Below are 26,267 nucleotides of genomic sequence, written 5' to 3'. Positions count from 1 at the left end.
AGACAGAGAAGCTTTGCAGTGGCCTTCTGAAGACGGAGTCAGACAGGTTCAGGAAGCACGCTGGGAGCTGCTGTTTGTACCAGTAGCTGAAAGGCTAAGACAACGTTTACATATTGAAGACACCATTTAAATCATTCAATAAGCTCAAGTGATGCACAGCCTCGTCTCCGGTCTTCACACGTACAAGCAAGCTGAGGAATGAGCCGGTGTGTATAATGCACTTTAATACAAGTTAATACTGTATATAGGCTACTGTTCAAATAATTATATACAAACAATACTATTCGACTGTTTATTATTCAACACATAATTACTGTAACATTCAAAGATATTATGAAGGCAATAATCATGTGTAGAAATTCACTCACAAAACTTCAAATCATCTTAAAGACTTTATTAAACAGACACTTCCAGAAAAGTCTGTGAAGAACACAGAGTAGAAACATTGTCTTACTTGCTTAATACAATCACATCAAACTTATATACTGTAATATGGCACTGGCTTCCCCCCCTTTTGCCCTGACAGTTACACTTTACAGCTGAAATACATTAATATGAAGTTAACACAGCTGCCTTAGAGGTGAACTATACATGCTTAAAACCCATTGACCAAAATGTGATTTTGTTGGTGAATTTTATTGAACTACTGTGTGGCTTTTAGTCTTCAGTGTGAAGTCTGAAGCAGTCTCTAAGGGACTTTATTTAGAAAATATTTTCATTTTTAAAAGGGTGAAACCAACTTCTCGTCTTGTGCTTTTAAAATGAGCAACTATCTCTGGGTGATTTCCAAACAATAAACAGTTACTGGCACCGAGTGGCTTCAGATAAAAACAGGGAAATTTGTAACTATGGGAAAATTTCATTATTTTTGCAACAGGGATAGTTCCCAGGTCAGCACTGTGACTTCCTTTAATCCATGCTGTGAGAAGATGAATTGCTACCTTCAACATTGTGTGTTTAAATCATTAGTGCACAGCATGGGATGCTTTACTTTACTTGCTTGTTTTGATACATAAAACTTTGAAATAAGGGCGAGTAGATGTCATCAAAACATTAATTATGTGACCTAAAGTTACATAAATGATATCCTAAAGTGTGTTATTCTTGTTAAGCAATACAAATGCAAATGAGAAAAGCTTTAGTTCTTATGGTACAGCCTGTTTAAATCTTCTAATACTGAATAACAGTGATTGTTTGGTGCAATGTATCATTTTAATGTGAGGTTCTGGGTAGAAAACAAAAATGATTAAACTACAAATGAAACAAGTGAAATACAATGTTTTATTTTCTTTCTTTTTTTATCAAATATTTTCTTATAAAAGCGTCAGTAACTGACATCAGTCTCTCAAGTCTGACTTAAAACCTCCTCATATCCATTTCCAAAGGAAAAAGTACCATCCCTCTAGTCCTGCCATCATCAGAATGCAGTACTTAACTGGTTTTAGTAAACAAAACAAAAAAAAAGACAGCAGAGAATCCACCCTGCTTGAAAAGAACACACACACACTCACTCGAAACAAAACTGCTTAGTTACACTGGTTAAAGTTCTGAGAATGAGAACAAGCATTTAACCCCACAGCCGCACGGGTCGCCTGGTTCTTAGAGACTACGTCTGTACAGATTGCAGCCCACAACATTGTAAGACAAAAGTTCAGCTCACCAGACAGCACTTAGATACTTAAGGATACAACAGGAGGTATTTAGTTATAATAAACCCCAAAATGACAAACAAAAAAAAGCTTGAGTTAAGATGACCGTGCATTACAAGGAAGACAGATAAGGCGGATGGATCAGAGCAAAAGGAAGCACATCACAAAAGGAAGACCTTTTCGCTTTAAAAGTCATGAACACACATTAACAAAAAAAGATAGAAAACGGTCATCGAAACAAAATGGCTACATAACAGCTGAAGCTTAACATTTTTTTTTTCTTAAAAAAGTGCTTTGATATTTTAAATGCATGAAAAAAGAGCCTATGTTTGGATTTTTTTAATCCCCCTCCCTCACATAGCATTTACACATTGGAAATGTGACAAAGTGGTGTACAGTAACCTATAAGAAGGGCTCAGAACAGCTATTACTTTTGAATTGCGCTCTCACACTCACATTAACACAATCGTTCCTGGATTAGCTTATACAAATGGGTGATGGTTTGGGTGTCTTGAGGCCTCTCAGTTGAGAAAAGCAGCATGAACAGACGGCACCTCGGCATCTGTTGCCAGTGCTGCGCATGACTAGGCACGCGTTTATGCAAAAATCAGTAATGCTTCTATCTCTAGCCACTGCTGAAATTTTGTTTATAAACAATATAAAACGATATGAAACAAAAAAAATACTAGTAGATAGGCATGTTAGTGCAGTCTATCTGCACCATTGCTGGAGTTGCTATTTTTGTGTGTGTGTGTGTTGTTTTTTTTAATCTCATCTCACAAAAAGAAGATATGATTATATGGCATCTTATCGCAGATGCATTTGAAATACTAAAGGAGGCCTGGCCTCCAAAAGCTCGCCGTCTCAGCTTGTCCTCTCGAGGAAAAGAATCCCCTCAGACGCCCACTAGTGGAGGCTGAGAGGACACACAAGTAATTCAGCAAGTAAGGTTTGGTGGTTGTTTTTTTTTTCCTTCTTTTATCAAAACAACCTTGTCATTGTCCTCCAGTGCGGCCACTCAATCGTTCGTCTTCCTCCATTTTATGTTTTTCCATTTTTTTGTTGTTTTTATGTTTAATAAAGTGTCCCACTGTAGCAACATCAACAACAACAGTAAACTATTAATTAAGAAGGTCGACATGAACAGCACTTCATGTCATGTAGCGAGTGATAGCTCTCAGAGCGTAAAGCAGTTCTGCCTGCATACGCGCTTCCATAAGAAGCAAATTAACGTGGACCTGAAAGATAGAAAAAAGAGGATTTAATTAATTAATTAAATATATTTTTTTAAATGTACATTTTTTGGAGTTTTATAAAGCCTTTCTTACTTTCTCAGAGTGCCGGAACTGTCTCCAGAAGCTCTCGTACATCCTCTTGGTAATTTTTTCTGGACTGCACACCATCGTTTTGATGTAGACTTTAAAGCTGCGGTCTAAGAGTTGGTTAATTTCTCCATAATCATAATCGTCGTACCTGCCAAGCAAAAGAAGAAGGAGATGTTTTAATGACTGGAGGGGACAAATAATACAGTAATCATTAAGACAAAAATTGCATTTTGTAAGCACTGCCCTGCTAAAATTTCTTTATTAATATTATTTATGTACAAATACATTTTATTTATTCATTGTTTTTTTTTTGCTTATAGTCATTCTAGTATGTAAAATAGAAAAAAACATATTTGGTAACTAATTATTTTTATAAATGTGTGTTATACATTTTCCATAAATAGTATTATATATATATATATATATATATATATATATATATATATATATATATATATATATATATATATATATATATATATATATATATATATATTAGTAATTCTTACAGCATGACTGAATCTATGAAACATTTGTAAAACAGTGAGCAGTAGAAAGACTGACCGAATCCCGAACATGCAGTGGATGTAGTTCCAGATGGCTCTGCGGAGCATGGAAGTGTCCACACCCTGATGTGTCGCCATTGTGTTGTACGTCAGATTGAACGCAATCTGAAACTTTTCATCCAGAAGCTGGCCGAAATCGGAATACAGCCGATTCACCAGGGAAAATCCATGATCTTCCCAACTGTAGTCCTGTCAAGGGCAGAAAACATAGGGCTGTTATTGTAATCCTAAATTTCCTTTGGTAGTCAAAAGCAAAGGTGATGTCACTTCCTCTTACCTGCACTCGGAGAGTTGGTACATGTTCTCCTCTCCTGGAGAAATCTTTATAGCCATAACTTGGGTCTTCAAAGTGTCGCGAAACATCTCTGGATGGCACACACTCCTCATCTTCTGTTGAGCAAACCATGATTTATTGTGATTGAGTACCAGTAATAATTAATCCCAATAGAACAGCAAATCAGCATATTATGATTTCTGAAGGACTATGTGAGATATTAGATTTTAATTTACATTTTGTACTAGTATGTCACGATTTAATAGTATTTGTGATCAAATATATAGATGAGGAAAACAGGCTTGCAGAAACGTCTATCGTACTGTTAGCAAACATTTTAATGGAAGCATCAACTTACCAGAGGTGACCACCAGCATACTCTCCGTCTTCTCCCTCTCAAACCGAGTGGCCATTTCCTCCTGGCTGGCTTCTTCTTCATCACGACATTCCTGAAGCTGCTTCATCCTCTCCATGAGCACTTCCACCTCACCAGATGATTCTGACCCCTAAAACATGCATACAGGAATCTAGATCAACACAAACTTAACATACACTGTACTGTTAGAAATTTGAACCTAACTTTCCACAGGTTCTTGCAATCATTATTATTATTACTATTTTTTCACTGAACGCTGGCCTGTGTCTCACCTGCTGGTTCCCAAACATATCCTCCTGGGCACCGTTGCCATTGGCAATGTCACAAACGCAGTAACCGCTGAGTGAGGGCGGCCTGAACGTGTGTCCTCCGTCTGTGTGGATGTCGGGGGTGATGCCGCAACCAAATGTGAAGGAGGCCAGAGAGTGATAGTGTGTGAGTAGCACCACAGCATGGATCAGCTCAGCCAGGGACCAGCTGTGCTCCTCTGCCTTCAGCAGATGCTGTAATTCAAAACAATAAATAAAAATACATTTTAATGACATGCAGGAGTTTTTACAACAAAAGAAATAGAGTAATATTTGAAATATCTAAAAGATGTCAGGTTCTTAGAAATAAACTTTCACTACTCATGTGGTTTTGAGAAAAAAAAAATCCAAAACTTTCAGAGAAGTTTCAGTTTAATGACTCATTTAGTATCACTACTGTTAAAATACCATTCTTACATACTTAGTAAGGCTGTGCGATTTGGGGAAAATATCTAATAACGATTTTTCTGACAGATATTGCGATTGTGATTTAATTTTATAGTCAAGATTTAGCTTAATATGTATCGTAGCTTACTGCGGTGAGTGTTAATTAAAAAAAAGAAACATAATAACTTACTCCAACATTTACTAGATTGAGTGTCATTGGTAATACTACTAGTTGACCTTTTTGCAAGACACTCCTCATATGGCTGCCTGTGGTGCTTTTTAGGTGCTGGTTGTTGTATTTCCTCATGATGTGGCAACAATTCTGCCACAGCTCTTACAAATGACCTGTTTTTGTTCGATGTCTGTGACTTTGGAACCACAATATTTCCGTATTACCGACGTGCGGTTTTTCTTTGATATTAATTTGTCTGTTAATGCTTCTGAAGCGGCAGACGCCATCATCCCACTCATCCGCGCACTTGTTTGTTTGTTTGTTTTTTTTATAGTGGGCATTCCGCTTAGGCCGGTTGCGCAATTCTGATTGGGCAGAATGAAAGTGTGCTCACTCAATTGACTAGTAAGACTATCACACACAGACGGCAGTCATGCATTTGCTGTGGGCGAGAGAAATAAATAATACATACATCTTTCATATCGCACCCTCTTGCAATTTAGCTAACCAAAACGCTTTAAAAATCGCGATTGCGATTCGGTTTTGAGTAATCGAACAGCCCTAATACTTAGAAATAGAATTACACCAACCTATTTACTGTTACCTATTTACCTATTACTGAGACTTTTTTGGGGGGGAAAGTCTCAACTGTTTTTCACACCAAAAACAAAACAGAAGACATTTTTATTCAGAAATTAATATTATATTAACATAAATTTAACTTGTGCTGAAATGAACATGCTCATCGCAGAATGTGCATTCAAATCACAATATGTATGTTTTTATAATGAATTAATAGCACCATGTACCTAAAACATTAAATGCTTATAAAATAACCCCATTTAAGCTTATTTAAATCATATCTACTGAAACCCGATCAGTTTTCATACTTCACAGCATCTTGTAACGGCATTATAAAACATCTCGATGCTCATTACAGTTGCATAACACCTGTTGGCGAAAGTCCACGAGTGACCGTGAGGCTGAAGTCATACCTCAATGTGTTCTTTGGTGAGCAGCCAGGGGCGGTGGGCCAGGATCTTATTGAGCTCCCCGAGAGCCTGCAGCTTCCGTGGGGCTTCTTCCAGACCATTCAACCACTTCGGATCACCTCCGACCTGCAGGAAGTCATTCACGTGCAGGTTGACCAGATACGTGCACTGGTGCCTAGCAGCAGCCTGTTGAACACACACACATACCAAGCGTTCAGAACAATCTGCAGACTATTTTTTTTTTATTAAATACAAAAAATACAGTCTGCAACCTCACCATTATTCCAATATAATGTCTACAGTGCAGAGACAATGGACCGTCCATCTGAAGGAGGTAATGTTGTGTCCTAAGAAAGCTCTCCAGATATTGAGGATGAAATCCCATGACCAAGGAGATGTTGTCAAGGCGACCAAGCACTGCAAAGGCATCCTCAAAAATCGACTGTGTCCTTTCATCCAATTTACTGACTTGAAGTATCTGGGACAACAGGGGAGTAGAGATGCGGTGAACCTGAGGAATTCAGTGCTTTTAAAATAACTTCACTAAAGTGTATGATAAATGCTGTTTGTGCGATTAAAAATAAAAGCGGTGTCATTTGTTGATTAAAAATTGTTGTTGCCAGATTTATGCCAACTTTGAGCAAGCGGGGCAGATGTTAACACTCACCTCTTTCTCTGGTATAAATCTACTTGGTCCATTTCCCACTGGTCTGGGGATTCGCACTCCAACATCCTAGAAAAGATCGGGAAAAAAACATGATTACATGATCGAAAACCACAGAGAAACACTTGGCATGAAGCTATACTCGTATCGAAGAATTTCTGGCATCAGACCAGAACTCTTAAAAACAACATCCTTCCTTAGCTCAAACATCAACGGTTGGTTCTAGAATATTCTCTGCCATTTAGTAGAAAATAAATACTTTATAATACACAACACAACAATGCACTTTTACAATAAGTAGCACTAGCAACTGATCATTCATCTTGAACATCATTCATCTTCTCACTGTCAAAGGCACAAAGAGAATGACTCAAAACAGCCTAGACACCTTATCAACAAAGGTTGACTGAGTTAGCATTGCACCAGTGACATAAACATGAAAAATAGCTGAATCAGACAGGGATATGCGAAAAATAGTGTAAAATATTTATATATATTGTTGAACGGTATTAAACTTGACTCCGCGAACAATGAGATCGTCCCCCTGCAGCAGCATACAGCACTTACAGACAATGGCATATGTTATACATATATAATTTTACAATGTTTATTAAACAAAACAAAAAAACAGCATTTGGTCAATGTGACACTGACTTCCATTTCATTAGTCACTGATCAATAGCAAGGGTCTATTGATCAGATGACAGAAAAACAAGCCATCGGTGTTCATGGTGCAAGTACAAAGAACTGACTGCACTGCAGCAAACGATCTGAATGAACGAACATGTTTTGAAAGCAACAAAGAAAAAGAAAACAGTAGACTAAGAAAACGGGTTAACGAATAACACAAGTGTCGTTAGTTAAACTCGATGTCAAACTCATACGCTTTCTTACCTTTTTACTAAGTCGCTCGCACTGTGTGCAAATTTTAAACAAGTCTGTCATGGTGAGAGAGGAGTTTTCCATAGTTTCATTAGATGCCGATGCGTGCCTCATATTGCGCTGTTCTGCTTTTAAAAACAAAATCTAGAGCGACTGTTCTTTGTATTTGCTTTATCCTGTTGTTCCTTGAGGCATTGGGTTATGCTACCCGTTCATATCAGCTGTTTCAGCTCCCGAGCAGAATACCCACTGCTTCCTAGCCCTCTTGTGGTAAATAACAGGCTGTTAACATGACTGACGTAACCAAGAGCCAATCTCGTTGCGAAAACAACCTACGTTGTCCAATCAAAGCCAAGAGGGCGGAATTAAAGGAACACACAACGCCTTCAGCCGACTTAAAACTGTACTTCATGCAAAAATATTAATTGTCATCATTTGTGGATCAATGCATCACTGAAACATTGAATTACTGAGTATTAAAGCTACAAGATAGCAATTTAGACTACTTTATGTAGAAAAAGATACATTAAAATGATCTCACTTTTCCCTTTGTGAATCACATATAAGAAAGTCATAAAGATTTTAAAGAACATGAAATTAATAAACTACGCTGTAAAGCATAACATAAGTAACGTTATAGTAATTTCATTTATTTGGAGTTAATGGGGTGATATGCACACTGCACTTCTGATAGGGAGCTTTCCTTTGCTTACAGATGCATGACTGGAAAGCTTTCTAATATTGGTTAATACTTAACCGACTTTTAACTTGGTCTTCCAATAAACTTATTTACATGGTTTGTCTTGTAGTCTATATGGCCACGGTTCCAAAAGCCCGGTGTAAGGGGCTGATTTAAGTAGCTCGAGCAAGAGGGAGGGGATGTTTTTTTTCCTTGAGCAAAAGCGAACTGCAGTAAACAAGCCTCGCAACGTGAATGAGGATGACGGCATGGACTACAGTGAAAAACAAGCCAAGATCAATCCCTGCCCTCAGCTTTATATCCCCCACAGGGAACAAGTCAAGACACCTAGCAGATAAAGTGACGCTTTTGGCAGGGCTATTGATTATTTTCTAGGAAAAAGAAGTAGAAGAAAAAAAAAAGTTCTACAGGTGCCTTTGGTTTTTCAATGCATTTTAAAATGTTGTTCACACAGTTTAGAGACTTTCAGAGTCATTTAACAATGAACGCATAACTCTGCACAATATCTAATGTCTTTATTTGCGCAAATGCACAATTGTTGAATACATACAAGTCCATCTAACTTGAATTAAAGTTCTGTGCATGAGCAGAAGGCTGTCAAAGCTTTTAGATTTGGCATCGCTCATGAGATGAAGAGTAGCTATTCAGCATGTTCATTGTGTCTGAAGGGACTGTCCTACATCAGGGGGCTGAAGGGGTGTAAACAGACCAGAGCAGGAGTCAGCACTCTCTCTAGTGATAGGGGGGTAGTTTAACCAGGTCCACTGAGCCCTATGGCTCAGCAAACCTACAGAAGAGAATGGTCAGCGTTTGCCTTGCGCCCACCTCCCCTCTTTATTAAAAAAAAAGCCAGACTATTATCGGAGAACAATCTTCAGGCTCTACTGTACTCACACCATATCATAACATAGGGCTCAGTCGGTTATATAGATGAGAAAATAGACTGCAAAAAGAGTTTACTATAGTACTCCAGTCATATGAAAACACATAACAAAAATCAAAAGCTTGCACAATAGTTGGCAAACACATAAGTGTTGTTTTTAAAGTCTTTTTTCAGTCGTATCATTCCAACTCATTTAACCATCACACATGAGGAACATGCCTGGACATATACATGTACTTCTAAGAAAAATACACAAACTATCAATTTTCATTTCCCCCTCAAGTTAAACATGCCAATCAAGTCAAATTAATCCAATCATCATTACTGTAAGCCGATTGTCTTCACTGTAAACTAAAAGTTAACAAATAAAACTAAAGCTTTTCAAAACTCTCATAGTGTCTATGACTGGAAATCTCTTTAGCCTATTATTTGTTCAAATATGAAACAGCAGATTTAAACCATTCATTCAAGGCTATATATGTGAATGACAAGACTGGAGAAGGTGACTTCTTGGAGCTGTGTGAAAAACATCTGCTGATAACTCTGGCTTTGCCGGTAAAAAAACTTTCATTTTAGTGTGAACGCGTTCTGTGTAACAGGGTGTGTTTGTAGAAGTGCCTCTCTGTGTGAATGTGCGTCTTTGCGCTGTTGTTTTTCTTGTGCTGAACGAGCAGCCATGCTAAAACCACAAGCCTTCGGATGTTCAACAAGTGGCAGAAAAGTTGCCTGACGCAGCCCTCGTCTGAACCGGTTCCATCCTGACCTATCAGAGAGCAGGGGGAAGAAAGAGCGAAAAAAAATAACACAAAAGACACAAGCCTAGCAACAGGAGTCAGCCAATCAGAGAGCAGAACAACAGTTTCAGGGTCCAATCTGTTTTTTTCACCCTCACTCCCCCACCGTAGTGCCTCTGAAAGAAAAAAAAAGTAGTCTAACTTCAAAATGAAGTTGTTTCTTGGTCTGTTCAATGACTGGGAGTGATATGTTTTTATGGCTGAATGTATCTGTTGCTTTGTAGGCTGAAAAAGTGTTGCAAGTTGACTAAAGTCTTTGCAGCCTTGAACTTTAGACCATATGGTGTGACAATAGCCACAATGTAAAACATAATAATAAAAAGAATGGAAATATATGATTTCAGTGACCCACATTGAGCATTTATTGTTGTTTGCCATTTGTCTCATACTCTCCAACATTGAATATAATCCTATTCTATTACACTAGGAAAGATTATCAGTCAAATAAACTCTGCAGTACATTGGGGTCCCTCTTTTTTAGTTGGTTTGCTTCCTATTAATCCTTCAAATTTACATATTAGTTATTGTGAACTTAATTGAAGAGCCCTGCTTTGGTGATTATCTTTTTGTTGTAAATACATATTCAAATTAACTGGCTGAACCCATCTGAACATGTCCCCATTGTTTCCGAGATTATGTGATTATTCTTTGTGTGATTAATAAGAATGGCATAAAAGAGATGTATATCATTCTATAGAGAGATATCACTCTGTCTATATATTTATAAACAGTAAACATGTACTCTATACACTATATACACTCACTGGCCACTTTATTAGGTACACCTTACTAGTACTGGGTTGGATCCCCCTTTGCCTACAGAACTGCCTTAATCCTTCGTGGCATAGATTCAACAAGGTACTATCTTAGCTGACAGGAGTGGAACCCGGTGTGGTCTTTTGCTGCTGTAGCCCGTCTGCCTCAAAGTTTGGCGTGTTGTGCATTTAGAGATGCTCTTCTGCATACCTCGGTTGTAACGAGTGGTTACTTGAGTTACTTTTGCCTTTCTATCAGCTCGAGCCAGTCTGGCCATTCTCCTTTGACCTCTGGCATCTGCCAGAGGCATTTGCTCCCACAGAACTGCCGCTCACTGGATATTTTCTCTTTTTCTGACCTTTCTCTGTAAACCCTAGAGATGCTTGTGCGTGAAAATCCCAGTAGATCAGCAGTTTCTAAAATACTCAGACCAGGCCGTCTGGCACCAACAACCAGGCCATGTTCAAAGTAACTTAAATCACCTTTCTTTCACATTCTGATGCTCGATTTGAACTGTAGCAGATCACCTTGACCATGTTTACATGCCTAAATGAATTGAATTGCTGCCATGTCATTGGCTGATTAGAAATTTGCGTTAACATGCAGTTGGACAGATGTACCTAATAAAGTGGCCGGTATGTATACAGAATACATTTTTTATTTGTCTTTAGTTTGAATTATTTGCACTAGTTAAATTAACTAGTATAAAAGTCTCATTCTTAATATTGATTTGATTCATTTAATTGGTTACTTCTCTCCAAAATAACAATTTGCATTTCATTTGCACACCCTCAGGGCATCCAAGAACAAGGTCGTCAGGTAATTTGGTTTTGCCTGTAACTTGTTTTTTGACTTTCAAACTGTTGGCAGCCACTAACAAACTTCATTGTACTGATGAAAAAAGCCACCTAGCCTACATCTTGAATGACCTAAGGGTGAACAAACCAACAATAAATAATTTTTTAGTTTTTTGGCTATTCCTTTTAACCTCGTAAAGTTATCAAAAGCAGCTTTATTTTACTAACCCTCCATTCTACAGTTAGCACCTTGTTTACTGTATGTCATCTGAGTCAGTGTCTTTGCTTGCTGGAGTTCAATGAACTTTCCTTACAGTGAGAGTTCAATGACTGTAGACTGTGCCCAGGCTCAATAGCTCTTTTCAAGACACTAAACATATAACAAGCATTCAACAGCCCTTTCCTCCATTATCAGATCCACCTTTCCTCTCGTACTTTCATCCTTATATCCTCTATGTCACTGGTCATTTTTCCCACCCAGCTTCCCTTGTTCTGGACTGTCAAACTAGCACTTGTATTCAGCTTTAGGGTTCTGAGAATCAGGCTGATTGGAGCAGATCAGTCTTGCATCTGTCTTCCTGAAAGAGGTGCGGTCCACTAGGAGCACTGATACAAATGAACACACACACATACACATCCAGACAGTCAGAGGAAATGGCACTCCCAAAGCACAAACTAGCACGCATATTGCATACTCCACTCAACAATAAGGATTGTTTCTACAGGCCAGCAGTCCAGATTTCATTTGCCCTGGGGATGTTTAATATTAAAATAATAATGATACTCATGCAAAGAAAGCAAAATGCACAAATGCAACTTTTAAGGGGGTCATTTACAATGCAGGTGCTTCTGTTTTCCTGTGCTATTTTCTACCTGTCATCTTTGTTGGGAAGCAATCACATGACATCTTTGGCCAATTTACCATGCCTCGCTTTTTATTTGTCATCATGAACACTGTTTTAAATTCAAATGTCAACTTAAGAAACGTACAAACCTTTTGCATGCACTTTTTCTAACGCTGTACTAACTTTGTTTGTGCTTGCTGCTTAAAAATTGATACTATTTTCAGCAATGATGCATTTAAATGATCACAGTGATCATCAATCCTAACCATTCAAATAAATGCTGTCCGTTTGTACATTCTAATCATGAATCTCTTCATTAAAAATGTTCAGCTGATAATGAATTAATGATCTATGAGCACAAAATCTGGATATTAGAATGATTTCTAAAAGATCATTAGTCACAGACTGAAGAAATTGTTGCTTACAACAACAAAAAATAGAAAAGACAATTGAATGAAACTTTCTAACAAAGTTACTGAGAGGTGTCTGTGGTCACACAGTAAATTGTCTAAAACATTGATTCATTCATTCATTAATCCATTTTCTTTTCGGCTTAGTCCCTTTATTAATCTGGGGTCGCCAAGGATGCCCTTCTAGCTGGAACCCATCACTGGGAAACACCCATACACACTCAATCACACACGTACACTACGGCCAATTTAGCTTACCCAATTCACCTATACCACCTGGCTTTGGACTGTGGGGGGGAGAACATGCAAACTCCACACAAAAATGCCATCTGACCCAGCCGAGGCTCAAACCAGCAACCTTCTTGTTGTGAGGCGATTGTGCTACTTACTGCGCCGCCGTGTCGCCCGTGTCTAAAACATCAATTACCAACTGGTATCTACAGTACAAACAACTAAGCATTTCTTTCAGTTGATATTGTTAATGGTTTATCAATCAGCTACAATCTGGCTTGTTTCAACCCAAATTTGAGTCAAACATGGACAAACCCATCCATTAAACAGTTGTCCATATTTGGACCACATCTGTGTTGAAGCATTTTGCACTGAGTGTAGTATCAAGGTCATTTTTAGCAGGGGTACAGAATAAATTGAGTTCACCTCAACTGTCCTTGCAGAATACCTACACATTTAGTTGAGCAAACACAGTGTCACAAGCAGATTTTGAACGATATACATGTTGTTTCAATATTTGAAACCTACCAAATTGCCTTATAATGCTTGTAACAGGGTTTCTGCAGGTTTCAAGTCAAATTTAAGACTTTTAAGACCATTTTAAGATCATTAAGAATTTTGATCAAAAGATTTTTTTTCTAATGTATTATCATAAGGGAATCATAATTGTTTTTAGTTCCCTTTCCTTGAATTTATGGGGGAATTTGATGTAAAAATGTTGGTAACACTTTATTTTGATGGTCCATTTGAGTATTAGTAGACTGTCTGCTTAATATCTGTTTGTACTGCTGCTAAACAGACATTTATAAATGTCTTATAGTACAAGAAACTTTGCAAGTACATGTCAACTTATACTAACCCTAACCCCAATCTAACAGTCTATGTATAATCTAATGAGAATTAGTTGGCATGTAACTTAAATTCAACAAACAGACCAACAAAATAAAGAGTGACCAAAATGTCTAACAGCTGTTGCGAACTGCATCTCTTTGCAATAAAAAAAACTTAAATATAAAAATAAGGTTTTATTAAGATGTATTGTTGGTGATTGATCGATTGGATGGAAAAAATAAGACCTGTTTAAAAATGATTTAAGACCTACAACACAATATTTCAGTCAATTTAAGACTTTTTAAGGCCTAAAATTTTGTTTTTGAAATTTAAGGCATTCCCAGCAGACACCTTGTTGTAAAGTGTGCTTGTTTTAAATTTATTTCAAATAAATACTAAGTAGTTTGATATTTCTTTACCTTAGAACCAATGACATTCTGATATTTATTATATTTATTACAGAACAAAGCCAGCATACATAGCTAACAACAACTTTAAACAAGCCAGGGTTTGCATTAAATGAAAATACATAAGGAATGAAATAAATAAATAACAATAAACAGGAAAAGAAAAAAACTCTTGAGGTGAGAAGTGACCTTTATGCACATCTAATATAATACTATTTTCTTTCAGTACACTTTAGTTTATCTATTTTTTGTTCTATAAGCCACATTTTTGTCTGAATACTTTTTGAGGCCAATGTAGTCCACATACAGACAATCAGAAATCAAAACCTCACTGTCCTTTGCTGTATAGTTGGAGATCTTTCGCTCACTTCACCAGTGAGGAAGCCACAGTTCCTGTGGATGTTATGTTAATAGGGAGGGCTCGCAGCTGTTAAAACACAGGGGGCACACCACATAAAATTCAATACGTATATCTAACATAAATAAAGCCAAAACCCGCTTCTCCAGCTATCTTTAGCCCAAAACAAACCACAGTCCCACATAATTAATGATTGTCCTTTATCATTTGATGTACAACCTAAGCAGACTTTGCTTTATAACAGTCAAAATCAATACATATGGTTAAGTATTGGCTGATAAAGATGTGTGGTTTGCTTTTATTTACTAAACATTACCCTGCATGAGCCCTCGGCCGAACTGTAATTTTCATGTAATGTTAATGCTTTATTAATATAGATCCATGATATGCCAAGTCACTACCTCTTTCGGACAAACAAGCTTGCTCACATGGAGGCAGTGAAAGACTCAACAAAAACAATACTTCCTTAATCAGACCGCAGAACACTGTTCCTCAAAACAAAAATAAATATGTAACGAAGCCATAGACTTATCTCTTTTTATTACCCTTCTGTTTATCCGTAGTTCGCAGCTGTGGAGAGAGGTAACATGATCATATGAATGCCAGCCTGTTTAGTCAGTCTATCATGCCTTACATAATCAGTCTTGGAACAAAACAATAATGGTGTCAGTGAACTTGCTGTTGATTCAGCATCTGTTTTATATACAACGTGAGACCTGAGATGGACTCAGATTGACTGTCGGCCTGAGGATTGATTGGCAGGATATAATGGAGAAAGATGCTAATATCATACTAATAGCATTTTGTAATGTACTATAATAAAATATTTGGCAAAGAGTGTATAGCACAGCACTGAATGTTACATGAATATCACCTGCATAAATCATGTCAAGATAAATACTTTCTATAGCTCCATTTGGATTTAAGGGATGGATGCAAGGGATTTTCACAATTTGCAGGGTGTAGTTGGTGACTTTATTGGTGTACGAATCTAGAATGCCAGTGTTTTTCTCCCATGACACAATTGAAAGCCCCATTCTGAGTTACTTACTGTTTTTAGACAAATAAAGAGGTTGTTTGATGATTTAACTGCCATCCAAATCCACATTTCTGAGTTTATAAAGGAAATCAATCAAAAAGTTGTTTTGTAAATCCTTTTTTTGGCCACTGAAATGCACTGTACAGTTGCAATTTATGGTAATTTACATTTCCTTGTATATTAAAAATGGACATTTACATTAAAGAAGTGCTAGAAATTTAGTGTCTGTGTGTGGGCCCTATCATATACCCGGCCAGTAAGGTGCAAGTCGTGTTTGGCGCGATTTGTTGCTATTATCAGACCAGCGCAACCATTACCTTCCCATTTTGCATAAATAGTAAATCCATTTATGCATCTTTGTGGACTCATGGGTGTGCCGGTCTAGAAAGGAGGTGTTTTAGGGAGCATTGTTGGTGCGTTGCTAATTTGAGGAACTGAAATAGACTGCGCAATTGACCAGCTGAAAGCTGGTCTAAAGTCCAGCACAGAGTGCATTAGTAGCCTTAAACGCGTACACGTTGCTTAATACACACAGGATTTACAGCAATGCACAAATATCTTTACAAATGAAAATCTTTGCGCTAACAAAATTAAATATGTAGGCTAATGGATGTCTTCGGTGGAGTGTGTACAACACCGTTTCCTTATTCACGAAAGTAAAAGAGCAAAGTAAAGAGTAAAAGTAAAGTAAAGAGAAAGTAAAGAGGCAGAATGGAGGAGGCTCAATCTTTATCCTCGCGCTGCAGATGGTTTGTTTAACTGTTTTCTCGCTAGTGAAGCATACAGATTTTCCACTTACTTCGTTTGCCATGTAAATAGCAAATGCACCATGGCGTACGCAACTGACTCTTAAAGGGAATGGGAGATGAGTGTCCGATTGGTTTAATGCAAGTTATGCTCAAAACACACATAAATCATTAAAAGATCAAGCACAACCCTGTTAAACCATGCACCTCAGCGCAGAGCATATTTTTCCGTCCTTAAAATAGCAAAAGTGGATTCGGACACGCCCTTAATGTTGTTTAGGGTTGTGAGTTGTGTTGGGGTCCAATGCAATTGTCTGTTGTTGTGGCAATCATGGCACTGAATCTTGCATGTCTTACAGCGAATATCATTTTTTCATATTGCAGATTTAAATACGGTGCCCAATTTTACTGTTAGTATTCAAATCAAATAAGACATTAATAAAATAATAACTTACACACTTAACCCAAAAGTAAAAATTCTATGCTACTGTACAGGTGGGAAACAAGAATTTGAAATCAGAATTTAAAAAATGCTACCTGCAAAAGGAAGCTCACTATGTTTACAGTGTCTACCATTGTTTGAGACAGATATAGATCATCTGACTTCTTCAGAACTGTTTGTTTGCAGTGGAGCAGCTCAATAATACTACAGTATCATAAGTTCATATTAAAAAGCTCTGGTGAACTAATTTAACACTCGTGTCCTCTTTCCTCATCAATATCGGATGAGACCCCGGCAAAACCGGATGACCAAACAAAACCGCCTATATGCCTGGGCCTCAGGCCATGCCACAGTCAGAATGAAACCACTTAATATTTCATTGTTTATGAAAAGCCTGTACAGACCAGCAGAGACTGCCTAGTTTCCCCTTCCCCAGCTGTAAAAATTTCCATCCTTGAAAGAAGGAAATAATTTACAAGCACTAAAAACCTCTGCCCACAGCCCTTTCTCTCTTTCCCAACAGGTAATGTAATTAGGATCGGTTTAATGCACTCAGGTGGAAAGCTTTACAGTAGATAACACACACGGTATACAGTATACAGTATTATTGCACAATAACACATTGCACAGTTTGAGCACATTTGCATTGACACCGTGCACGTGCACAAATGAGAACGCTTACAGTTGAAAATCAGTCATTTACAGTGCATAAATCAACATGTCAGGGTGAGCAGGTTCGCAGCCTTTGCATATTATAGGTTAATAATCCTATATATGCTATACGTTCTAGAGACTCCACCTAAAAACACATACCTGTGCAATGCTTTTGGCTAAGCTGTTCATTAATAACTGATCCATGCATGTCTGAAAGTCATGTCCATTTTCCATACTGCACCATATAATGTGCTGGTGCTCAAATTTACTTTTAGTGTTGATTTTGGTTTTATAATTATTTACACCTAATAGTACTGCATGTTAATATATGCATTTTATACATTATTAGCCATAAAATTAAAATAAGTAAATAAACATATTCTACATTAATAACTATCAATTAAAACGAACATTAAGTTTAGTTCACCCCCAAAAGTTGTTCCATCCCCATAATAACTTGTTAATCTTTGGAAAACTAATGAAGATTTTTTATATACATCAAATCTGAATTTATCGGATTTTAGAAATATAGCAAGTATGGTTTATGGACACCGATCTATGTTTGTATATAAATAAAACAAAGTAAATATGATATACTTATGATATAAAGCAATCAAGTCCAATTTGGATCAAATTTCTTAATGGATTTTTTAAGTGTTCTAGTGATTTTTTTAAAAGCATCAGAGTTTTAGAGTGAATATTTGAATGGATTTCTATGGAAAATATTGCTTTATTTGTGTTACAATGATAAAGGGGAAAACTAATTAAACATATTAACCACTAAACAACAAAAAAACCCACAAACCTTCCAAAAGCAACACTGACTTCTACATTTCAAAATAATGCCTGACAGTCATATTTGCTAGAATGAAAAGACATAGATTTGATTCCTGATCGCATTTAAACTCACATATTCTATAGTAAAAGCTTTTACAACCACCGCTTCTCTTTTTTAAGTACAGCAAAATCACTGTTGTTCCACTGTTACAAGCTTGCAAAAGAGAGAAGGAGGCTAGGAACACTGTTATTTATGAAGACAAAATGAGGAAGTGTGCCAAAAATTCCCCCTAAACACCCACACCACCCCCTCCCGACTCATTCTTTCTTATCCTTCCATCCGAGAGAAGAGGAGAAACAGGTTCGGCAGACTAGAAGCTTGCTGACTAAATAACATGTTGCAAAACTGAGACAGACTGAGAAAGAGAAGAGAGCAAGATAAATCATTGACAGGCTCATAAACTGAACAACATGTCAGGAAATTACTATAAATGATTCAAATTAACTGTAACTGCTCTGAACCGGTATGTTGGTCATACGAAACAGGGCACAGAAAAAAAAAACATGTACACATCAGCCAAACCTCTGAATGCCAGAGAAGTGTTAATCTTGGTTCTGGACATGCTTTCGTAGTGCAAATAATGAGAACAAATGATGTCCGACTCGCCTTCATGAGAACACTGGCTTCATACACATGACCGTCTGTTAGGGAGCTCATTTTTAGAGGAGCCATATGGTCAGCAGCGGGAAAGACTAGACTTGTCGCGCAACGGCCAAATTAAACTATACGTTTTCTACACAAAACACAATCTTTAAGGAAGATAAATCAAACTGCTACATTCTGCCATGGTTAAAAACAAGCAGTAGCAGTGCAAAAAACTAGAAATAAACATATTTTTTAGCTTTAGTAGCTTTGGTCAATGACTTCTTGTTTGAAAAATTAAAAAGATGAAAATTATAAATTATTACAGCTTTAAAATCAATAAAATTTAAAGCTAAAGTTCAAATAAAATGAAAGAATGAGCAGTATGTCTACATTTGACTAAAATACATTTGTAAACGCAAATGTCCTGCACATTTTTGTTTATATATGAAATTCATATTTTTTACAGGGTTTTGGCTCGGTGTGTACTATTGTTTTAACCAACACTGGATGTGAGAACGTAATCTGAAACTTAGTCATACTTATACAATTTTTAGCAATTGATACTGATCCCTAAAATCTAAGATCGATCTGGACCAGGGGCTTCACAAACTTTTTAGCCTGCGACCCTTAAAATAACAATTCCAGTGACTCGCGACTCCCTTTATCCTCTGAGGTGGTTATATAAACACACAAACATTGCACACATCGTGCACACACACCAATAGGAACTATATAAACAAGCTTATTGACAACACACAAAAAAGTGCAACAGTCTAACAACCATATCATTTTTTATAGTCATTATTCGTTTGTTAATTTAATATTAACCTCACTTAACGAGAATGGTGAGCACAGTATTTACGGTTTTGTTTTGGATACCGCCACTTGGAGATGATCCTCCATGTTCAGTCGTGGCCTTTATTTTTAATGTATGTGAGTGCCATAAAGGTGTCAAAGTTGAACATTGTGCTGTAAAATCAATCTGCTGCAACAAACACTACTGCTGTGTCATCAATATAGTTTAATAACCCCAGGGGTCGCAATACAATGAAAAAAAATTAAAAGGCTGATAGCTTTTTATTTGCAAGTTGTTTTTTCATGTAACTATTAAATACTATTCTTTATCTTCTGCAGGTTATAAATAAAATATGGTGATTCTAATAGTTTAATAACATATATGACATTTAAGAAAATCACCAAGCGACCCCCATCATCGTCTCGCGACCCTCTAGTGGGTCCCAACCCCCACTTTGGGAATCACTAATCTAGACAATGATGTTTTATATGATACTTGACTAAAACCTCACTAGACACACACAAGCACACATCAATGGTAAGAAACTTTGTGTTTTAGTAACTTTTATTCTAGGATCAATGTATTTGTTTTACACTGTAAAAAGCAATTTGTTGAGTATAATTTGCAGTTTTAATAAACTTAAGTTAAGTCAATTTAACAGTTCCAAGTACAATCGCTAATCGCTTTTTACAGTGTATATTCTGCCCAGTTTATCAGAAAATTATAAGTACGCTGAAAAAAAAAATTCAAAGGTGATTCCTTGGGTTTACTAATTATTTTAAAGTTAAGTGGTTATAAACATTTATTTGGGCTGAATTTAAACAAATGAATTAGCTTGAACATATCTACATTTAATTTGTTTAAATTCAACACATAAATTGTTTGCAACCATTTTGAAGACATAATTTTTTTCAGTGTATGAACAAACATCCCATGTCACATTGATGTACACTGCAGAAAAGGGACAATACAACTAATGTCCATAGCATTACATTAAAATCATGCATTTTGACTGTTGCCATTTGTCAGTTATTAAATTTTATCAATGAAATGGGTAAAAACTTAACTCTAGTTAGATTTAGACATTATAGTCAAGACTATAAGCCTTGTGTGCAGTGTGCACTTTTTATATTTGTGGTTGGTAATGATTAATTTAACCAGTAAAACACAGGTATTAATTACTAAACAGTACAAAAAACTGTTTATAATAGTGAAGCTTTGTGCATCTTTTACATTTTATCATTTCTATTATTTTCAGCACAGAAAAAGCAGTAGGAAAAAAAACAAGAAAGTCAGATAAACCAAGGTTGCACACAATGGCACAAAAAAATGCTGCATGGAGTTCTAAAAAAACAAATATGACTTGCATAAAACAAGAAAGTCAATAAACATGGCCATTATGAAGGCCTGTGTTTGGATTTCCAAATCTTTGTTATTCTCTCAAATGTCTCGTCTACAGCTTGAGGACTAGGGTAAAACATTCATTTCTCTTTTCATAACCTTTGTGTCGAGCTCAAGCAGTCAGACTGTCCACAGTCCCATACTGGCTAGTGGGGAGACATGACTGTCCTATGGGATTCTCAGAGGAAATACTCAGACAATGCAAGCCCCGTCCCCTCCCTTCATAAAGGCCACAGTCTTTCTTCACAATGAGCAATGACCATGGTCAATGAACACACACACGTTCAATGAATCATTAGCATAATTGTTTAAACAAGCGCAGTTATTAAGTTATTACAAAGGGCAATTCTGAATGATACGACAATAGGAAAATATTGATTTGTATTGATAACAGTAATTGATTTTTTTCTGAGTGTGTTTTTGTGCTGGGATATTGGTTTGCTCAAAATGGCTGATTCTTTTAGAAACAAAGCAAATGGTTGTCGATATGAATGGATAACTGAATATCTGACTCAAATGATTCGTTTAAAAAACGTATTCATTCAGAAAAGCTGTGCTTGGAACTATGTTTGTTGGCTAAACAGAAAAAAACTAACAATATCGTGACTAAAAACAGCTAATAATAAAATCAGTTTCACATTTGCAAGATTTTTGTGTAAAAATCCGGAAAAACATTGCTCTTGCTTATGTGATATCACTTAAAAAAACACACACACATACGGATATGTTTGCTTTGATAACTTCAAGTCATTCTAATTGCATATTACAGTTTTTCTCAATTGCTTTGGCTCGATTCTCTATTGACATTTTTATTTTTTAAAACAATAAGTTTAGATCTCTGAACAATTAGCTTATTGTTCACATCATATTGTCATTTCATATTCATTTAAGTGATTTTCCAATGCTTTGGCACATGTGTGCAAACAGTAAGTACAATTGTCTGTAGTTTGGACAAAAACTGATCGCATATGGCCTGTTGATCAAAACTGATGAGTCGATTCTCATTTAAACGGTCAATCTCTTCACAACTTCTCAATCACTATTCACATAATCCATCACACTCAAATCTGTTTATTCAATTATCAAACATTTGGATACGCGCATGTTTACACCATAAATATCTGATTAACATTGTTTTAGTGTCTGCTATAACTACCTCTAGTTGCAATACAATTTGTGTTATCTGTTTATCAATCCAGTTTGGTAGTATAGATTGCCCACATCACAATTACTACATTCACAATCCTGAACTGCAGTAACAAGAATAATTTTTTTCATGGATATTTAGTAGTTTTTTGTTTGTATTTGTGGTAACATAAAAAGTATGAAATATACAATACAGTAACTGGACAAACGAGGTTACACTTTGCATGTAACCGTGCATTCACATGGGGCTTCAGTGTCAACACTTGACCGAGGGTGTCTTTGAAGTAGGGCCTGACGCGATCGTCATACCAGCGTCAGCCAATGAAATTAGTCCGCAATCGGCTACTGTCTGAGCTGGGGTATTTGTATAAAGCGATCTGATTGGCTGACACTTTTATTGGCGCTTAAAATGTTGAGAAATTCCCAACTTCTACTGAAGCAGTGCAGACAGATCCACAATTCAGTTTGGCAACGCTTCACGTCACCCATTCAAAGTGAATGGGAAGCGTTGACGCTGACACCCCGTGTGAATGGGGCGTATAACATTTGTACACAAGTAAATGTACTGCATAAATACAAATGTTCATTAATTTTATGTACTATTGACTCTTCTCAACAAATATCAGATTTTTTAAACCTTAATTTCCATGGTTGACTTTCATGGTGAAAAAACAGCTAATCATTTTGAGCGGTGTGGCTCACATGGTGACAAGTTCACTATGTTTTGGTGGCTTTGGCCAAATTACTGACACAATAACTAGATTTTGGAGCATGAATGAAATGTTTTGGGTGAAAGACTACATTCTGCAGATATGCAATAAAGTTCTGAAGTTCCAGGAATGTTAAGTCTGTTTTGAAAAATGTGCCAAAGCAATTGAGAAAAACTGTATTAGGCTGTATCATGCAGTGAACACTTTTGTTCATTTGATTCAATGTTCAATTCAATAAATATTACACACAGCAAACACCTGTGACTTCTAGCTTGAACCCCAAAGACACATGGATATTTCAGAATAAAGCCAAACTACTAAATTGGGCATTCTGACCAAAAAAAAACATGCTGCAGCAATTCCACAGAGAGGAGGAAAACTTAAAAAAGAAAACTAGGCGAAGGGTTGACTAAAGAAGAACAACTGGGGAAAGGCTGAGGAAGAAAAAGACCAAACATCATTTCCTTTTTAAAAGCTAAACACTTCAAGAGTGTGAAATAGGGCTGGGCGATTTGGCGTAAAATCTCAATCTCGATTAATTGAACATTTTAACTCGATTACTATCAATGAACTATTATTTTATTTATGTTATTTTTTTGCCCTCATATTTCACTGACTGGGGCGACGCAGTGGTGCAGTAGGTAGTGCTGTCGCCTCACAGCAAGAAGGTCGCTGGTTCGAGCCTCGGCTGGGTCAGTTGGCGTTTCTGTGTGGAGTTTGCATGTTCTCCCTGCGTTTGCGTGGGTTTCCTCCGGGTGCTCCGGTTTCCCCCACAGTCCAAAGACATGTGGTACTGTTGAGTTGGGTAGGATAAATTGTCCGTGGTGTATGAGTGTGAATGAGTGTGTGTGTGGATGTTTCCCAGAGATGGGTTGCGGCTGAAAGGGCATGCGCTGCGTAAAACGAATGCTGGATAAGTTGGCGGTTCATTCCGCTGTGGCAACCCCAGATTAATAAAGGGACTAAGCCGACAAGAAAAGGAATAAATTTCATTGATGAGTTTTGTACAGTAAATATGCTCACAAATTGCAAGTGAGAGATTTCTGAATGAAGGGTGTATTACTTGACTTTAAAATAATTGAAGGAAACACACTATTTACTATCTATGATCATTTATTGAATATCAACAGTGGACAACTGAAAATAAAACACACTCTGCCTAAATAACTTGCACTTTTGGAAATATAATTTATTATTTTCAATGTTTTTCATATTAAAAGTAGAAAATAAGCAGTATCTCTTCTAAATCAAATAACTCCTGCATATCCTGTTAAATAATATTTTAAACGTTGCATTTCTTTTGTAAACAAATATTTTAATGTAAATAATAACTTTAATATAATGGAAAATATGCCGTCTCAAGGCATCTCTGACGCAGCTTCCAATCATCATCAATGTAGTGCAAAGTAAGGTTCAAGAATGGGTCCATCGTCCAACTTGACTAGAGATCAGATATGGCTGCGAAGTGGCCGCAGAAGTATAAATCAGCCTTAACACAGCAGGGCCACATAACACATAGGGAAAGTAATTGAAAAAAATTTGACCTGGAAATATTTAATCAATTATAGATTCTGAATGTCGATTTCGATTACTTTTTGATTAATCGCCCAGCCCTGTGAAAGCTTGGATTAGTTTAGAAAGGTAGGACATGTCCAGTGCTCTTTTTTTGTATTGGGCAACAACGTGATGCAATATTATTTACCTGAAACTTGTCTTGACAAGACTGATTAGTGAACTCAACAAAGCACTGCAGTTATAAAAGAACATTTTATTTTTATATGCAAAACTTACACAAACACACACACACACAGAGAGAGAGAGAGCTGTGTGAGAGTATGAATGGATGCACTGTCTGTAAAAGTTTCCTGCTGAAAAACATGTTTTGTACCAGACTAAAAAAAAAAGATGTCTGTGGTGTGTGGAGAGAGAAAGAGAGCAACCAATTTTTTTATTTAAACACGAGACGGAATGTATTTTTATCACTTTCTTTTACTTGTTTATTAATATTTGCCTTCCACCTATCACTCCTTCACCCTGACCCTGTAGAAAGCCTGCATACTCGAGGTGTTTGCTCAAGTTGCTTTTTGTAATATCTTTTTCGCATGCTTTGTCAAAAAGACAATGGTTGGAATGTGACATGCAGAAGGCATTAGTTAATGTATAACATTCACAGAATTGTTCAGGCATCCTGCATAGCTTAAAAAAGCATATGTTTAACATATCACCTTGATGCCAACAGTATAAACAGCTAAGCACTATACACATATAGAATCCAAATATTTATTTTCTGACCAAATAATGTATTTTAGTGCATGCGAAATTTATGTTGTAGACAAAGTGGGGTGTTATGCAAAGAAAATATGATAATTAAATTTAGAATATATTTTGGTTTGAATGAGGGACAAGAAAAAAACACTAATAGGCATAATTTCTTTCTATTATGCATGTATATAAATCAGCATGTACACATTGTTATTTTCACACTTCAAAACAAGTCAACTGTATTCAATAGAAGCATTACACTAGTATAAATAATGCCTCAAAGCTAACAGACACGGACTAAAAACCACAAACTGCTAATTATCAGGCTTTAAACTTTTCTCTACAGTATTTCTCTGTGTGTGTGTGTTCACGTGTTTGTGTGTTTACATTCAGTAGCTCCTGCTGTGGTGGGTTTAGTTGTGCCCTTGCAGAAAACAAACACTGATCACATTACCAGCAGATAAACTGTGGGCATGTCAGCACAAATCCACGCTGCATCAATTCTGATCCTTTTCTGACATTCCACCGTGGACATTCCCTTAAAGACTATCAGCTGACACATGACCCTTCAAAACAAATTCAGAAAAATCACTGGATTTCCATTAACATAATGCAATAATCTACAGTTCCAGGAGAAGAAGAAAAAAAAATATGGCTGGGCCTAACTACTCTTGTCCGCTCGCCGTTCTTACAGAGTTCTTTCCCAACTGTGGTAGTTGTGAAAGTCGTTTTTATATATGGTTTTGAATATATAGTGGTGCGATTGTAGTTTATAGGATAGAGCACGAGTCCAGGGCTCAACAATAAGATCCAGTGTAAATTTGCACATTAAACATGCACTTAAACATTTGGTTTTATTTGATGTGCAGCACAATGTTTGTTGCAAATTCTACTGATTTAAATATGCTACAAAGGTAACCTTATCTAGATGGCTGATAGGGATCAGTTTTATAAAAAATGTAAGAAGGATTTACAAGTGTGTGGGCCATAAAATCTAAATCCTACCTCACAATATTTTACTGTATATATGAATGACAGTAT

At 36.7% G+C, this 26,267-nt stretch overlaps 2 protein-coding genes across 7 annotated transcripts in view; one reads left to right on the top strand and one right to left on the bottom strand.

Moving 5' to 3' along the window:
* The window catches only part of armc2 (armadillo repeat containing 2), a 42,745-nt gene extending 42,393 nt beyond the window's left edge, over positions 1-352 (top strand). The window contains exon 18 of the mRNA XM_056480717.1: positions 3-352. Coding sequence (XP_056336692.1) covers positions 3-130 — 128 coding nt within the window. The 3' untranslated portion in view covers positions 131-352. The remainder of the gene's footprint in view (positions 1-2) is intronic.
* Positions 353-1,267: 915 nt separating this feature from the next.
* The window catches only part of sesn1 (sestrin 1), a 68,490-nt gene continuing 43,490 nt past the window's right edge, over positions 1,268-26,267 (bottom strand). The window contains exons 1-10 of one of the 6 annotated variants that reach the window (XM_056480715.1): positions 7,608-7,850; positions 6,717-6,782; positions 6,327-6,560; positions 6,053-6,235; positions 4,463-4,693; positions 4,173-4,320; positions 3,818-3,930; positions 3,539-3,729; positions 2,978-3,122; positions 1,268-2,887 (exon numbers count right to left, since the gene is read on the bottom strand). In XM_056480715.1, the coding sequence (XP_056336690.1) occupies positions 2,801-2,887; positions 2,978-3,122; positions 3,539-3,729; positions 3,818-3,930; positions 4,173-4,320; positions 4,463-4,693; positions 6,053-6,235; positions 6,327-6,560; positions 6,717-6,782; positions 7,608-7,709 (1,500 nt within the window). In that variant the 5' untranslated portion in view covers positions 7,710-7,850 and the 3' untranslated portion in view covers positions 1,268-2,800. Of the gene's footprint in view, positions 2,888-2,977; positions 3,123-3,538; positions 3,730-3,817; positions 3,931-4,172; positions 4,321-4,462; positions 4,694-6,052; positions 6,236-6,326; positions 6,561-6,716; positions 6,783-7,607; positions 7,851-26,267 lie in introns of those variants that run through there. The other 5 variants (XM_056480716.1, XM_056480710.1, XM_056480711.1 and 2 more) reach the window with 5 other exon arrangements.

The sequence above is a fragment of the Danio aesculapii genome, chromosome 20 (genome assembly GCF_903798145.1).
Source record: "Danio aesculapii chromosome 20, fDanAes4.1, whole genome shotgun sequence".
NCBI lineage: Eukaryota > Metazoa > Chordata > Actinopteri > Cypriniformes > Danionidae > Danio > Danio aesculapii.
The sequence above is the reverse complement of the archived record's forward strand: the minus strand, read 5'-3'. Positions and strand labels throughout refer to the sequence as shown.